Source organism: Porites lutea, chromosome 3 (genome assembly GCF_958299795.1).
Source record: "Porites lutea chromosome 3, jaPorLute2.1, whole genome shotgun sequence".
In the NCBI taxonomy this organism is placed as follows: Eukaryota; Metazoa; Cnidaria; class Anthozoa; order Scleractinia; family Poritidae; genus Porites; species Porites lutea.
In genome coordinates this window covers 35,994,772-36,013,155 of record NC_133203.1, presented here as the reverse complement: position 1 = coordinate 36,013,155, position 18,384 = coordinate 35,994,772, and the positions used below count along the sequence as shown (strand labels likewise).

The following is an 18,384-nucleotide window of genomic DNA, read 5'->3' as shown; positions in this document are numbered from 1 at the left end:
AGAACGGACTATTGTAAGGTAAGAATTGAAGTTTTAAATTTGTTTCCCGGTGAAAATAGTGCACAGATTTCGTGAAACCCTGTTTAATATACCTAATGTGATGACTTGTCACTTTTTCGATGGGCAACACGGAGACAAACAACAATTTCTTTCGCAAATTTAAGTATAATTTACTTCTCGAGACCATTTGGGGACGATTTTCCAGTTCGTTATATGCTTCATTACTTGGCCGCTTATTTCGGCTACGTCTGAGGAGTTAGATGACAATGTTTGTGTGCTATAATTAGGCTGATAATTTCTTGCACCTTTGTACTGAAACACATGAAAGCCATACTTATTTAACCCTAGCAAAACACTCCTATTATGGAGAAACGTTTCTTGATGGTTGCACTAAAATCTACTACGCTAAAATTGCTCTCTGCAACCTCGTGGATAGAACATACCTGATGGTTACACTAAAATCTAATAATCACTGCATTTCGGCTCTACGTAACCTCGTGGGTAGAACGTACCTGATGGTTACACTAAAATCTAATAATCACTGCGTTTCGGCTCTCCGTAACCTCGTGGGTAGAACATACCTGATGGTTACACTAAAATCTAATAGTCACTGCATTTCGGCTCTCTGTAACTTCGTGGGTAGAACATATCTGATGTTCACCCCAAAATCTAATAATGACTGCATTTCGGCTCTCTGTAACCTCGTGGGTAGAACATACCTGATGGCTACACTAAAATCTAATAATCACTGCATTTCGGCTCTCTGTAACCTCGTGGGTAGAACATACCTGATGGTTACAATAAAATCTAATAGTCACTGCATTTCGGCTCTCTGTAACTTCGTGGGTAGAACATATCTGATGTTTACCCCAAAATCTAATAATGACTGCATTTCGGCTCTCTGTAACCTCGTGGGTAGAACATACCTGATGGCTACAATAAAATCTAATAATCACTGCACTTCGGCTTTCTGTAACCTCGTTGGTAGAGCGTACCTGATGGTTACACTAAAATCTAATAATCCGGCACTGCATTTCGGCTTTCTGTAACCTCGTGGGTAGAACATACCTGATGGTTACACTAAAATCTAATTATCCGGCACTGCATTTCGGCTCTCCGTAACCTCGTGGGTAGAACATACCTGATGGTTACACTAAAATCTAATAATCCGGCACTGCATTTCGGCTTTCTGCAACCTCGTGGGTAGAACATACCTGATGGTTACACTAAAATCTAATAATAACTGCATTTCGGCTTTCTGAAACCTCGTGGGTAGAATATACCTGATGGTTACGCAAAATTCTAATAATTATTGCGTTTTCTTTTTGTAACCTCGTGGTTAAAAAATTGAATGCCTCTCTCCTGGAAATTTTGTCCTCTCCTTTGACAAAGCGGTAAGGTTATCATTATAAAATGCGCCATGGAGATGTCAAAGAACAAAATAAGCTGAAGTTTTCTAGCTAGCCCGAAGAAAACCTATTCCTGAAAAGCAGCTCTGATTCCTTTCTCTGAAAAAGGAAAATGCATATCCCCGTGTACCAGGTTTTTGCCAGCAGCGATTCGTCGATGTTTTGCTACACTGAGTGAGAACGTGACAATCACTTCAGATGCTTTCATTGACAGGAGTTCCTATTTCGATATGTCTAATTCAAGCTTCGCCGCGTGATAGCTCTTCATTAGCGAAAAGCTCTAAGTGATATTTTGATTGGCATGTTGTTTAGGATCCCGAGGTTTTTAAACACCCTCTTCTCTGGCTTAACTGGTGAAGGTATTCTAGGAATTTGCCCTCAATTCCAAATTCTTTGATGTGCCGCCAGATGCCGTGCAAAAATGTCACCGCTTGCGGCTCCTCGTATAGGCAAGAACGCTTATTAATCGTTCTTGGTATATCTCAATTCTTTCTTTCTTTGGACACGTTGAAACTGAAATGTATGATCAGGAATGTTATTAATCGTACCCGGTAAATCTTAATACGTTCTTATCCCTAGCCTATAGAGATATCAAAACTAGTAGGTATGGTCAGGAACGCTTATTAGTCGTACTTGGCAATTGTCAATATTTTTTTAGCCCTAACTTGCAGCTATGTTGAAATTAGTAGGTATGGTCAGAAACGCTTTTTAATCATACTTGGCACATCGAAATACAGTTTTATTCCTAGCCTTTGGACATGTTGAAATTCGTAGGTATGTTCAGTAACGATAATTATTCGTACTTGGTGTTTCTCAATACTTTCTTATCCCTAACCTGTGGACATGTGAAAATTGGAATGTATGATAACGAACGCTTATTAATCGCGCCATTCACATTTATAACATAGCAAAAGTAAATCGCGCGCTCTGATTGGTCAGTTAGCCACTACCATTTGCCCGAGGGTGCACGCCAAGAAACTGAGCTAGCGCGGTAAAATTTAGGCAAATTCAACAAATTTCGTCTCCTGACGGTAAAATACACCGATGAAATGCACAGATAAAAAGTGGAAGTTGAAGAAAATACTAAGCTGTCGTGTTGAAGGAAAAGACAAAAGATCAAGCGACAAATTTGCCCTGGATGAATTAATCACTGTTTTTCTCGCGGCTAGAATCGGCTAAAGGATAATCGAGCGAGCGAAGATTTAAGGTATATTTTGTGTGTTTTTTTTATAGAAGAGAAAGTCTGTTTGAAATGTAAATTTATCAATTAGCATTGCGTTATTGACTTTTTGGTCAAGCTAATGCTAAATTCAAGCAAATATTTTAGGAAACACGCTCAATAATAACAACAATAACAACAACTTTATTAATCTCCTCAAAAAGGCTTTTCAGCTTAATTTACAATGTCAAATATCTAAAACTTAGTTTTCCAAAAATACCCTTAAAAAAATGCTGTTTTATTTTAACTTTAAATACATCTAAATTAGTGATAGACTGAAACTCGTCTGGTAGACTATTCCACAGCCTTTGGCCTCTAAAGGTAAACGCGCGCTGACCTGCAGCCGTCCTACAGAGTGGTATATGTAGGTGGTCCCTATTCCTAGTGTTGCAGTTGTGCACTTCCGATCTGGTTTTAAACTTCTGACAAAGATAGGGAGGTGCAAGACCATTTAAGCATTTAAATACCATGGTAGCATCCCTAACCTCAAGTTGTTTAACAATTGGCAGCCACTGTAACTGCTTAAGAATAGGTATAACATGATCAAATTTCCTCGTTCCAGAAACTATCCGGGTTGCAAAATTTTGCACTGTCAGTAGTAACTCGATGTTTTTCTTGGTGGTATTAGCCCATACTGATGAAAAATACGATAATTTACTGAATACGAGAGAATTAATTATAGTGATCAACGTACGCCTATCAAACAGGTATTTTACGCCATTTTTTTGACAAAGGCTACCTATACATTTCGAAGTTAATTGAGTTATACGTTCGTCTACGTTAAATTACAGTCCATTGTAACCCCCAGGTTTTTCGCAGACTTAGATGATGTAATCTCCTTGCTGAGTAGTGTAATGCTTAGATCATCTGGTATCTTCATCAGCAACTGCGGAGTCCCCAGAACCAGAAGTTTTGTCTTTTCCGGGTTAACGAGTAGACTGTTTTTACAACACCATGTGGCTATGTTCCTAAGGTCTTCTGTCAGTTGAGCTGCGGCTAAGGTGGCATCACGTACAGGAAATGAGAGGTATAACTGAGTCATCAACATAGCACTCTAATGACCCTACCTTAGGTACAGATGGTAGATCGTTGATGTAGATATAAAACAACCGGGCCCAAAATTGATCCTTGTGGTAAACCATACGAGACTAGCCGGGGTTCAGATGTTTCGCAACCGATTCTCACCGACTGTTTTCTTCCGGTCAAGTAGCTTCTAAACCATTCTATTGCTTCTTCATTGGTACTCATTGCACGTAGCTTCTTTAACAAGGACATGTGATCAATGCTGTCAAATGCCTTGGAAAGATCTAATAACACCAAGGCAGTGAATTGCTTGTTCCAAGGCTAGATCTGACATCAAAATATTGAGTGTTTCTGTCGAATGCCGTTTCTTATGGTGTCCACTGAGACAGTTTCTCCTTATTGCATATTCGGTGAATTGATTTAAGGCTACTCGTTCACATATCTTAGATGGGGCAGGTAACAACGACAAAGGTCTATTCCCGTTGGCTACTCCCGGATCTCCACCATCCTTTAGAATTGGAACAATTTCAGATTCTTTCCATGGTGAGGGAAATACAGATGTCAAAAGTGAACTGTTTATGATCTCGGTCAAAATCGGGAGGATCGCCGGTAGAGCATCTTTCACCACTGCCATGTGTAATTTATCTTTCCCTGGTGCTTTATTTGAAGGAAATGACTGTACAATCCTATTGACCTCGAAAGAGGTAGCAGCCCGAAATCGAAACTCATCTTCTTCGGGTACAAAACTGACAGGGAGTTCTTGATGTAAAGTAGTTAGACCATTGACTGATGCGAGTCTTTTGGCTTCCTCTGCGGCACGTACTCCCACCTCCTTAAAGAATTCATCGAATTCCGTCGCAGGTTCTTTCATATCCCTAGAATAAGCTGGGCGCGACTTCTCCCTAGTTGGTATGCAATTCCGTATCACCTTCCACTGTTCACTAGAGCTCTGATTCTTTTTAACCTCATTCTGGACATACTCTTTCTCCGCTTCTCGTAATACCCTCTTTACGTCATTACGACAGTCCCGATAATACTGCCAAGGCCTACTCTGGGACCTTAAGTCGCCGTAATTTTAGGCGACTTAAGGCGATTTAAGGCGACTTTAGGAAAATTTGGTCAAAATGTTGCGCGACTTAAGGCGATTTAAGGCGACTTTAGGCGACTTAAGGAGAAAAAGGTGACATTTGGGTGAGTTACATGTTAGTGTCAATATGTTGGAGTTAATTTTTAATTTCAGTTAATTTTTGGTTTCCCTTTGTTTTAAATTCATTAGCATACATAACCATACCCAGAAACGATGGAAAAATAAAAATTAACTGAAATAAAAATGAACTACAACATATACAAAATCAAAATCTGATAACACTACCTCTCTAGGGACACAATGTTGTAGCATAAGTTAATTCAGTCTTGAAGACATCTACATTAGTCTTCCAAATTTTCAACAATCTCAGCTACCTAATATTTTGAACATTAAATATCAAGGTAGCTTGTGTTGCAGGTGTATTCTAACCGTGGTTAGTAACATTCGTGAAGCAGCTCTAATATCCTTGTTCTGGGCCCTGATGCACTAAATGAATTACCAGCATTTTGAGTTCCCCTTCAACATGATTGGCAAATGGACAATGGCATTTTTAACAGTCCAGTCCTGGCATGTTCTCTAATCCTGATACACACACAGGGGGCCCAGAACTAGGATTTTGCCACTGTTTTGCAGATGGACTTAACCCAGGGTTTAGTTCCATCTGTGGCACAGGCTAATATCAAGGGTGTTGGTTTAGTATTACATTAGCAGAGACAAAATCTGAGTTAGAAGCAACCAAAAGGGTAAATTTTCTCTTGGTCTTTAAATGCATTATTTCATAATATAAGGGACAAACAATCAATGGTTCCTGCATTTCTTTTTCCAAAAAATAAAACCATAAAAGTAGAGTATTTCAATACATCTCTGTAACATACTGTGAGCTGGTTTGTAGCAAAAACTTTATATTGAAGTGTCTTTTTTTCATAATTTGACAACAAACATTTAAGTAATTAATTTAAAACATCTAAAATCACTTATCGATATCGCACATTATGGAAATGACGATCCCCATTGTATGTCTTGGCAGTTGCTCTGCCAATGTTTGTCCCCACACGCTTGGCTAAGAGGATGTTTTTCCAATTGAATTCAAAACAAAAAGTTTGTAGTTCTCGCCGTATGTATATTGCTCCTTTCCTGTCTCAGTAAAACACTTCCAAATACTTGCTTCGCTAGTGAACCGTACTCTCTTATCCATGGTCTCTCTGGAAACTTTCCAGTCGGGTTGATTTCATGAGTGCATTTATGCACCAGCAGAAACGTAAACAACTAAGCTTAGCTTCAACCAACCTCTCTCGGTCTGTTCCACGCGGCAGCGTTTACGCTCTCAGCACAAAAGGAAGCGGGCCATAACGTAGAGGAAAGAACAGTATTATTTCGCTTTTCTACGTTCTTCATCAATAATGATCGATTACATCAAATCGTTTGGCAGGGAGCAATCACGACAACATAAACAAAGAGCAGTATTACGCACCTTCGATGTACAAAGCTTGAATTTCTGTCTGGAAGGGAAGACTTAAAGAGACGACTGTACAAGCTAAGCTAAGTGTTCAAGTTTATAAGAGTGATTGTGTTTCTGTCAATGATAGATGGATATAATTCCACGGTAAATACAGATCAGAGGTTGTGTGCCGGAGAAAAAACTTATCATTAGTTGCTCTTAAAATCTGGGTCGGTAATTTACATGGACACTTTTTTCGATTGACCTTTAGACTTGTATTAACTACCAGAAAATTTAGATTAATGTTGTGGCGGCAATAATTGTTTTTTTCTCTCCCTTCAACCTACCTGTATTGATCTTAGTTACTTGAAATGTCTTTCAATGTTGGACTCTCACAAAGCAGTAGAAAAGAGTTTTAACTATATTTTGTTCAGGGTGCAAAGAAAGTCGGCTTTACAGCTTGCCTAGCATACACTAGTCTGAAAGCCATTTTGACTAAACCCATTTTTTTTTTATGAATGGGACTGATTACAGTTCTTCTGTAATCTGAATTCCCTAAAAAACTTTACTTGCCAGCCAGGCAAGTTAAAAACGCAGTTCACTAGCCCAATCATAAAATCCAGTACCCCAGGGCTATTGCCTGGACACTACTTTGTCTACTCTCTTTGCACACTGTTTAATGTAGTTTAGCTAGAACTTGAACCTTTGAATGCCTTTTTAAACAATATTTTTACTGAGAAATATGAGACAAACCTCCCGGATGAAATTAATAAAATACCTGTACAAGTGACTGGATAAAGTTGTGTACTATATGTTGTCATTTTTGCATAAACAATACAGGAATGATTTTCTTGTATTGCTTACGACTAATTATTACGTGTAGTAAATTGTGTAAAGTAATTAAATGTATAAATTAGAGGGCTGGAGAAGAAATTAATGGGTCTTAAGTCACCGTGGGAGTTTTCTTGTGGGGGGTGAGGTGGGTCTGTGGCTAATATTATTGAACACGGGTTATTATACACTTTAGGAGAAATCATGCATTCTGGAAATAGAAAACTAAAAAAGTAATAACTACAAGACAATTTGAACCTCGTTAAGATTTGAATGAATTAGTGACTTAAGGAAACTAAAGGCCACTTTAGGCGACTTAAGGCGATTTTAGGCGACTTAAGGCGACTATGGGCGACTTTAGGTCCCAGAGTAGGCCTCTGCCAATCCACAAGAGCACCTGTCTCTCGCGCGATTTTATGAGCTTGATCTCTTTTTGCCATTTCTTTGATCTCTTCATTTATAAATAGACATCTCCGATGTGAAGTATAAATGAAATAATTCATCTCCGATGTTTGATTTGAATTTTCTTAATAGGTGCATGATTATCCAGAACCTGGAAAAAGGCTTTATTGAAATGAAGCAGTTTCTCAAATTGGAGACAGCTTTGTTGTGAAGTTTTCATCGCATCGATTAAAAATTTTAGTTGAGTTTAAACAGGCACATTACGCTGGAATAAGCGAATTTCATTTGAGTACAGAAACATTTAGGTTTTTGAAATAAATTTTTGAAAAAATACCTTCTGTGTGTATTCTGTTGTTCCTCAGTGTTCGTTCATAACAGTCGTTCAGAGAACGGTCGAAAAACAACAGCTTTAACGCCGGCTGTGTGTCGGCGAATTTCAGTTGCAACTTTGACTTTTATAGCTGGATTTCCCCAGACAGATTTCGATATACAAAGCTAGTTAATTTCTTTTTAAAATTAGTGTTACCTGTTATTCTAAAGGAATTACAGTCAAAGTTTCTGATTTCTGCTTTACGTTTATTTCAAAAATTGTCACATAAATAAGCTTGATAATTATTTCATTTATTTAGTTTTAGATTTTTTTTAGAGTCTTTTTAGCTGGCGTTTATAGTTGCAGCTATAGTTTTTCCTCAAAGTTTTTACCCTAATATTAAGAGCAAGTAGACAGAATCCATTCAGAATAACAACAAAAAACGTTTTGCAATTTACTGATAATGGTTCTTGATCACAGTACATTAGGCCTGGAAAACAAATCAGGCCGAATTTTTTGCGTTCGACAAGTTTACTTTACAAAATCTTGCCAACAAGTCTGGGGACGTGTAAACCAACCTTTTATACTTTTTATGCCTCACATCTGAGGTGAAAAAGTACCATGAGGCGCTGTTTTTATGATGCAGACCTCGGACAGAATGCAGTATTTCACAATTTTGCAATACAAATTGCACTTATTCAATATTGACAAGCGACGTATTTCTCAACCAAAAACCCAATAAACAAACTAGCCATGAATTACAGAAGACTCTTGGTAGCAGCTGAATTTCATTTTGTACATTCAGTGGAAAAAGACCGTGAAAAACATCACAAGTTGACACAAAACTCTGTCAGCTTCAGCTGTCAAAGTAAACAAGTTTCAAGATGCTGCAAAAATTTTCCGCATGACCTCACCTGTCAAATTTTGACCAAGCAGAGCATAAAAATTGGACGTAGAGCGCGACCAAAGTGTGACCTTGGTGAGAAAGGTCAAAAAGCAACTGGCATGCCCGTAAAAACTAGCTGAATTTTGGCTTCCGAGGTCAGTTTGAAATCAAAATTTTAATTGTGAGGCACATATAAAACACAACATATTTCATATGAATTAAAAAAAATTGAACTTGAGCCTGCGATCATTTGAAAACTAGTAACTTGTCAGCGGATAACTTCAAAAAGATACTCGACCTCGATGGGTCAACACCTGAGCCCGCGATACGGTCAGGTGATACTGGTCAGCGGATACCCTGTTCTGACAGCTGTCAATTGATCACAACATTGATGTGCAATATGTGTGCAATATCAGTCTTCCTGTGCTCCCAGACTAGCTAGAAAGTGTGAGATTGAACATTGGTTGTCCTGTGGTGCGGACGGACGGGCGGGCGGGCAGTGTACTGTCACGTGAAGGGCGGATAAAGGTTGGGCGGTAAAACGAGCGCGTCCGAGCAAAAAGATGTGATGCAGTGGACTGGGACTCTGCTTAGAAATGTCGCTTGTTTTCGACTTCGGTCAGGGCTTGCGATGTGGTTTGTCCATTAGACACTGCCGCTGTCACTAATTATGGCGGCTTGATTTGTTTTCTTGCTCTTTTTCCTCGTTCCTTTGTGCTGGTACGCTGTCTCCGAGAGGCAAATGTTGCTATGTTTTGCGGGAGGTTTAGTTAGAGTAGACAAACATCTCTTTCAAAGGGTTTCTCTTATTACTTCCATGACTCTACCACTGAATTATATTTTCGTTCTACTACTCGCCAATGTCGATGTTATTCCAAAACAAAAACAACTAAGTACTGTCTAAAACACGAAGGAAAATCTCATCCATGTCATACATGGCAAAACTGAAAGACAGCAGATCGTGTTTCATAACTAGATGACTTGTATTTTATAAATGCGTGCAGCTCGTGCAAGGTGAAATTATGCTAATTTCAATCACCATCATCCTTTTTTTTAATTTTGAAAAAAAAAAAACATCTCATACGTCTTTCTTTTCTTCGAAACTTCAAAACTAGTTTTCCCTCAGTTTTTACTGTTTCCTTTGTTTTGTTTTAGAGAGAAAAACGGAGAAAAAGCCTTACAACTAACCTCAATAAATTTTGTTTACATGCGGATTTGCGACGCATTGCGCGAATCGCCATGACGCGTTGCACCCGAGAAGCAAAGATTGAAGCTGTACAACGCCACTATATCAAAATATATCAATCTAATTTTTTGGTATGTTATATAAAATTTATCCCCCTTAAACAGATGTAAAAACTGAGGTTAAAAAGTGTTAAGCTTTTGCAAACGAGACGGCGAAAGACGATTAGGTGATATTTAGTGGAAGGAGGAGGTATTCAACACTTTCAAATTGAACTCAAGTTTTGGCATTATACGACCAACAAGTTTGACTTATAGGCATACAGACACAAACATATGAAATTGTTTATCGATATTGTTATGAAACGAATTTATCTATTTAACATTGTAGCCTGAAATTACAGAAAGAAAACGGGATTTCCGGTTTGCAAAAAAGGAAAATTTCGCAGGCCTTCAAGCGCACCGGAAGCGCGGAAAGAGCGCTCGTGCCAGTCCTACTCCGCATCACACATTAAATGAAGAGCGGAGCTCTCGTTTCACCGCCCAACATTTATCCGCCCTGGTCACGTGATTACCAACCTAAAATGAAAACCAAACGACAAGGAAAGAATGGATGCAAGGTTATGCCCGGAATCGAACTGATGACCTTCGACGCCACGTGGAAACATGCACAGGAAGATTTGTTGAAATTTTATTATTAAAAGCTTCGAGCCTTATTAAACGTGAATTCAAGACTTCAGACTAGCTTGCGAAAAGACTTCAGACTAGCTTGCGAAAACATCTGTCTCTCATCGCTTCCCGTCTTTGCCAGGAGTTTCGCGGGAGAGACGTCTGCGTTAACAAAAAGGGTCGCCACGATCAAATGTTTAATGCGCTGAATCTTCCAAGAAACTCTCATTTTACTTGAATATCTTTGCTTTACAAGAAGTGTTTCTGCTTTTCTGCGCCAAATACGCAAGCACTACTCTCGGACACGTGACCTCAAAAGTCTTCTTCTCAGAAAGTTGTGGGTTTGTTCGTAGGAGTCGGCTTAAATTACCGAAGCAGAAGCTCCAGCCTTGGCCCTCTTAGACCGATAGACATTTATTGGCCCGGACGAACACGTAGTAGTGGCGGAATATGGAATATATAGTATAAACAACAGACTCGCTTTCAAAGAGTTGCATGTGTTTCAAAGTACTACGTTAGGTTTACATTCCTTATCATTGCAACTTGCAGAATTAGAAGCAGCAGCCATATGTGTGGAAATGTGCTGCAATGACATAGGTGCTCATGTTCATAGGTGCTCTACTTAGTCACTGAGTATCGGATATGTTCAAAGTAACAAGTATAAACAACAAGAGTTTGAAACGTTCTATAAAAAGTAAAATGTGCGAGTTTAATACAATTACTTATCTCTAGTTAACTACTAATCTCTAGTTAGTCGAAAGTTTAGCCATCTAATTTACATTTTATTTTGAACTTTAAAAAAGAATCGTTTTATAGACAGTTCATTCCATTTCTTATCGGCAAGTGTCCCCGTTGTTTGAGACCGTATTTAACAGGGTCAATTAAAGGTAAAGAAAAGGTAAAGAAAGCTTAGTAATACGAAAAACCAACAACTACAAACTCACTACAAAAGAATTATTTGGCATGATATTAGCGTAGAATTAAATTTAAAAGTTCGTTAACTTTTAGGATATATACAAAATAACTTTTTGAACTGACACTCTTTAGCTAGAGCAGAATAGTCAGAGTAAAGAAGCAGCGTGGCCGAGTGATGCGGGACCCTATCGTTCAATGGGTCAGCACTTTTTAAAGGCCCTTGGACACCTTATAAAGTTTACACAACGTAGTATTCCTTATCGTTTCGGATTAGGGCTAAGCACTGCCTTTTACAGATTTTAGGGTTAAGCACTGCCTTTACTGAGTAGGGTTAAGCACTGTTTCGAAACTGGTTAGGTTCTTTTTTTTGGGGGGGGGGGGTGGGGGTGGATGCTATATGTACTTAAATTATTACACTTCCATTCAGCAAATCCTCAGTGGTGTAGGGAACTTTAAGATTCAACGACGCGACTGCAACGAGAACGTAGCTTAAAAAGTGAACTTGTGTTCTTTCAGTCGTTATCGTTTTTATTCCTACCCACTTACTTTGTCAAATGTTGGCGAACCCTCTTCAATTTGAATACCAAGGGACCAAATCCAAGTTCAGGCCTGCTTAGGTGGGGTAACCCGCTTGTCCATATTCTCTCATTTTAATTTGATCACGTTTCCATTATACATGTAGGTGGGGTGACCCGCCACATGTTACCTCACCTCTCTGAGGCCCCCACCTCTATGTAAACAGGCCCTTAAAGTCCCTGGTACTGATGGAGGTTAAGATACCACGACAGCAACGTTAGTGAAAGCTTCACTTAAAAATAATATAGAATTCGCGTTTATTCAAACTTCATTGCGTTTATCCTAGCCTTCACACTTTGACAATTGTAGACGAACTCTCCAGGATTTGAATTCCTAAGAACCATATCTAACTTCACAGCGAGAAAAAAATTCATCTTCATTTGTTTGCGTCCTGCAGAAAACGTAAAATTAGACCAAATTAGGTAATTTCACGATGTGGTCGTGCAGTGGCGGCAAAGAAGTACAGTATATGAAAAAGTGTGAAACACGCGGCATTGCTTTTTTGACGTTCTTGTTGCCGTCGCCATCGTGACATCTCCTTATAGCCAAGGAACACCCTTGAAAGTTTTTTTTTTTTTTTGAATCATTTGTTTCATTATCTCCCTACCCGACAGGGGATACGAAAGCTTAGAATTTATATTACGTATATTTATCAAGGCAATAGCGTGGCAAAACTCATATGAGAAATCGCGATAAGTTTTGAGGTTTTATGTTTGATTCATTGAGAGAATGGCGCAAGTTTTTTGTACCCAAACGCGAAGCGTAATAATAAAGTAACAAAGAATCAAAAAATTACCTTCACATTCAGGTTTGTTCTTAAAAAATCAAGCAGAATGCTAACAATGTCGACTCAGTTATTTTAGTCGATCACATTACCCCTCTGGTGGTCCTGGTCGTCGTATTCGAGAGTTGCCTGTGATGCGTGTGTTTTTCGATTGGTTCCATTTTTGAATTACAATGTACAGTCAAACTTCTACTAAGATGTCACCCTTGGGAAGTAGCGACATTCACAGGTGACCGCCGAGGAGGATTACTTCTTAATAGAGATTTGGCTGCACTTCCGTAAGAATTCAATACGCATTGTGTATGGAAGAATAACCATATTTAGTAATTTTGTTATAGGTATTGTAGTTAGCCTCATGAATGTCTGAATGAAATATTTTGTATATCATTTTCTTTACTTTAGTGTTTGGTTATTTATTTTTTTGCAATGGATATTACATGGATATTAAAGCCGGAATACTTTCTTTAAAGCTGCTCTGTTGTTGAATACCTTTTCATTTTTACACAGTGCATGCTGGGAATTTTTCTTCCACGACTTTACAGTTTTTTGAGATTGTTGATTTTGTTATCATTATTGTTGTTATCTTTAACAATGGTTTTTTGGAATATGTGTATAAAAACTATAACTGACGTAGACCGAAGCCTTAATCTACTTGAGTCTGACCGCTGGGCGCGTGGTTGGGAAAGACAAAGAGAGTGACTGTTTCAACCCGAAGTAAAATTTATTGTCAAACAACAATAAGAAGATAAGCTTTTAACAACTTTTATAGTTGTATCATTTACTTTATACTTCAGAGCGTTTCTACTGGTACTATTTGTGTAAAAAAATCAAACTAACAACCAAAACATTACTAGATGAACCAAAAGAAAACTTCCCACTGAAGAAAACTATTCCCTAACTCTTCTCTTCTTTGGCCCTTTTCTCAAAATTCCCGGTAACGTTTCAGGCCCGAAACCAAATAAAACATTTTCAAATGAAAATGTAAAGAACACGAAAAAGCGAAAACTAATGAAACCTCGATCTTCGATGTTCACAACAACTGTTTCCCGGGCCCGTTTATTATCGGTACTTAAGAGAAATGGGCCCCTGATGTTTCATAAACCGTGAAAATTCTGCCTAAACAGCGTTCATCGAGGTCCGTTCAGCATCTGAAAAAAATAAGTCAGTGTAAGCGTCAGTTTGTGTGCCAGTGATTTCTGAGATTTGTGTACAGTAAACCGGTTAGTTCCGTTAGTCATAATTGAGTCCTATAGTTAGTTTTAGTTAGCAAATTATGACAAGATAGGCCATGTGCGTACCCTCTGTTTACCTAACGCGCGAAAGAGGAAAATGGCCTCCGCGCAACCAACGCGAAACCGGTAGCTTGCGAGTACATCCGACTCTCATTGCTCCTCGTCCTAAAATTCCAATTTTATTTGTGAGTTCGCAATGGTCTTTAATAGGTCTATTTTCCTCGCAACTCTGCAACTGTAGGCATTGAAATCAGTGACAAAAACTAAATTGGTTTCTCGTTGGACCAGTTACTTATAATACAACCCAAAGAGTTCTAGTGTAAAAATAAACGTTCGCTTTTCAACGTCGTGCAATATTTCAAGATTGATCGTAACTGATCAGACTGAAAATTTGTAAAGCAAGGTGTTCCCCTGGGTTCCATTATAGGCCCACTTCTTTGGAATGTACAGTCTACTCTCTCTTAACGGACACCTCTATAAGACGGACACCTCTGTAAAACGGACACTTAGAGTTGGTCTCTGCCTTTCTTTACTTCCTTTATTTGATTCTCTATTTGAAGGACATCTCTCCGAGACGGACACTTACTGCAGGTCCCCAAGGTGTCCGTCTTACAAAGAGTTGACTGTACTTATAAAGGACGTCATTTTTTAAGTAGTACGATTTATCTTAGACTGCATGCAGATGGTATACTGATGGTATACTTTCATGCTTAATTCCAATCCATCATCTTCAACAGAGCAACTTTGCCATCCCCGTTTAATATAATGAGTAATCAATTAGTCAGTATTAACCATATCCAGCTTCTCGGAGAAACCATCGACGACTCTCTCACTTTCCAAAAACATATTAAAGAAATCTGTCGGAAAGTGGACGTAAAAGTTTCAATCCTACGTCGCATTCTTAAATTCCTCGCCTTGGCGATCATAACCGAACTATATACCTTACATTATAGGAAATTAACGCTCCATGAAATTAGGCTATTGGAAATTAACGCGAATTTAGTAGAAAACGGCTTCCCAATGAAAGAAATGAACGCGAAAGAGAGAATAACATTTCAAAATGAAGGAAATTAACGAAACGAAACTTGTTGAGACATCAGGAGCAATTAGTTAAACTTAAGTTCTTGGTTCTTTCCTTACACGTACGAAGGGGTTAAGCGAAGAAATCTGGCCACTTCAAGTTCTGCACAGTTTCACTGTTACTGACGGAACCTTTCCCTGACAAGAAGTACTCCTCTTTCTTAGGTGTCAAGAATGCCAGAAGGTATTGAGAGATTAGGGTCAAAATAATGGAAATTAAGGTCGCGGAAATTAACGCTAAAGTAAATTACATCTAACGGCGCGGAAATTAACGTTAACAGAAATTAAATGGACGTTTCCCGTGACGTCACATATTTTAAATTGCTTAATCGTCCCATATAAGGAAATTCAGATTTCGGAATCTGGGAAATGTTTGCTTGTGGAATTCGAAATCCGGAAAATTTTAGCTGGTAAAATTAGGAATCCCAGACTGTGGAATCCGGAATGCAGCTAAAGGAATCTGGAATCCCACGATCGATTGGAATCTGGAGTACAAGTTCTCAGGCAAATCCAGTACCTGATATCCGGAATCTATGGCGTGGAATCTATAAGTCAAGATTGTCTTGGATTCCCTTATTTGGGGCGAATTGCCTGCTAGAAGACTTATGGCGGGAAACAGCCTCATTCAAAGATGGCATGTGACTTCAATAAGCAAATGAGGGCGCTTGGTTAGTTAAGAATTTGCTTAATGTCTCACCTTTTACTTTTAACTTAAATACAGCGAATGTGGTTTCTTCGTAGCAAATTGATTGGCAGCTGTAATTTCCCTTGTCCTCCACAGTGACGTTGTTAATAGTCAGGGTAAACTCTTTTTTGCACTTGCTGTTGGTATTCTTCTCTTGTATTTTATACTTTTTCCCGCTTTTTATTGGCGCTGAACTGTCGCTGAATCGCCACTGTAGCTCTAGTACATCCGCACAATAGTCCGGGTCCACGTCAATCGTGCATTTAAAGCTTTTGTTGGAAGACGTATCTGCCGTAACCTCGGAAGAAGAAACCTCTGGGTTTATAAGCCACGGGCCTGTTTGGAATAATGAGCCAAATATAATAAGCATTGAATAACTCATTATCACTTACAAATAACTCATTATGAAATAACTGAGATAGTACGCGCGTTCTGATTGGTTAAAAACCTATGGTTTATTGTGCCGGTAAACTCATAGAAAACTTAAAGTTATTTTATAAAAGCAATAGACCGCACTTTCTGTGGGTTTAGGGGCGTGATAATCCATTTGGAATGTTAGGAGAACCCTCGAAAAGCTTGTAAATCACTCGCCTTCAGCTTGTGATTTTCAAGCTTTTCTCGTGTTCTCCCAACATCCCGCGTGGGTTATCACACCGGTAAACCCATAGGAAGTGTGGTCTGTTGCTTAATTTTATGATAGTATTGATAGTATTGGATATATAGAAAGATGTACAATTAATAGATATTTCTTTTTCGTTTGGCATGTTATAATATTTCTAGTGTTAGTCATTGCTAATTTTTATATGTTAAGTTTTATTCTATAGAGGGCCACAAGGTCATCACTTTCACTACTGTCACGTGCTCCCCTCTTAAAATAGTCTATTGATTGATGGACTGATTGAATAAGTGACAGCTAAAACAATATTGCACAAAGTAGCATAAATTACAGTGGAACCGCACTCTACGGCGACCGGTGTATAACGGACAGTTTTCAAGTTTGTCTTGACCAAAAGCTTATTGTACTAAACGACCCTAAATGTAGTAACATTTATTCTTAAATGTAATTAAGTCCTAAATGTAGTATCAATTTGCCCTAAATGTAACTTGACTCTTACGTTAACAATTACAGCGATTACTCGAATAAGCGCGAGAAAAATCGCGGGGCTTATTTGCGTAAATACGTTACTAAGCGGTATTACCATAGTATTTAGCATCATCCTCAAATGAACGCCGCATTTTTGGAGTAAAAAGTTGATAAGTGCTGCGGGGCTAATTCGCGTAAGTTCGGTCCTTCTTGCCTTTAGGCCTTCTGCATCATTTTCTCTAAAATTAACTCCCATAAAGCGGAAACCGGTTAATACCGACAACGGACATTTTCTTTTGTCCCGAGTCATCAACTCCCGTTTATCGTCAACCCTTCTTTACGGAACCTTTTCTCGGTGCCAAATTCCTGAACGTATTAAAAAGACGAAGATACTATTAAACTATCAAACTTCCCAGATAAACAGCACATTCTTGAGATAAGGGGTAGGAATGCTCGTCGTCTCGCTTAGGGGTGTAAAGTTCGAATTTAGGTCTCATTTAGGTTGTTCTGGGCAAAACGTCATCATATTTAGCCGTGAAGGTCTCGTTTAGGGTTGCACGTGAAAAATATAAAAATATAATATTGTCTGTGTTTCAACATGGTCTCTTTTAAGGGGTCAATAAAAGCTTGGGCCACGCCCAGATCGGTCTCCTTTAGGGGTTTAATACAAAATTTCCGACGAGCATCCCCACCCCTTTCATACGCGGAGTCCCCCTCCCCCCGAGATCTTCTTCATATCTCTACTGCAGCATTTTGTGTATGGTTAAAGGCACTAAGAAATGACTTCATTGCTGCAGAATTGATCTAAAACAATATCCTCGAGACATATTTCCCCTTTAAGTATCAACTAAGGCTACTTACATTCGTATATCAGGTCAGTAACCTTAGACAATTTACTTGACCAGCCATCAATGCTGTTCTCTGCAGTGCACCAATATTCGCCGTATTGTTTTTCTTGCATGTGAGGATTCTTAAGAACTGAACTTAACTTGTCGTCTCCGATTAGTTCCTCGTAGATTGCAAAACCGTCAGATCCATTTTTGATTTTGTTACCATCTGGGTTGATCCAAACTACAGTAGGACGAGGCCATCCCTTGAAGATACAGTTTAACTGAATTTTCTCGTTAAACCAAACTGGCGAACTGGGCTTGAAAACTCTCTGAACTGGACCTGAAAAAAATGGAATATATTCACACTTGATGCCTGAAGAGATGCCAACCTCTGGACACTCTCTCTTTTGCATTACCCCCCCCCCTTCACCCTGAATCCTGAATATCAACAACACACCTTACCAACCCCCCTCCCGACCCCGAGCCCCTCATAAGCATAATTCGACCCAGTCCCTAACTTATCACACGGGAATGGCTTAAGACATTATATTAAGTCTTACATGAATTATGGACATGACTGTAATGGCGAAATAGCCTTTGTCACTGATGAAATACGCGCAGAAATACCCAAGAAACCGAATTAAGAATCAAAGAAAATTTGAATTTTAGAAGAAAATGGGATAAATTCATAATTAAAGTACAGAAAAGCTCATAACTCGATTTTATCCAGGAGATTTGGTGA

General features: G+C 38.8%; 1 protein-coding gene across 1 annotated transcript in view; it reads right to left on the bottom strand.

Moving 5' to 3' along the window:
• LOC140932219 (muscle M-line assembly protein unc-89-like) overlaps positions 1-18,384 on the bottom strand; it is a 325,339-nt gene that overhangs the window by 296,589 nt on the left and 10,366 nt on the right. Inside the window, exons 3-5 of the mRNA XM_073381853.1 lie at positions 17,667-17,982; positions 16,928-16,989; positions 15,741-16,115 (exon numbers count right to left, since the gene is read on the bottom strand). Of these exons, the coding sequence (XP_073237954.1) occupies positions 15,741-16,115; positions 16,928-16,989; positions 17,667-17,982 (753 nt within the window). The remainder of the gene's footprint in view (positions 1-15,740; positions 16,116-16,927; positions 16,990-17,666; positions 17,983-18,384) is intronic.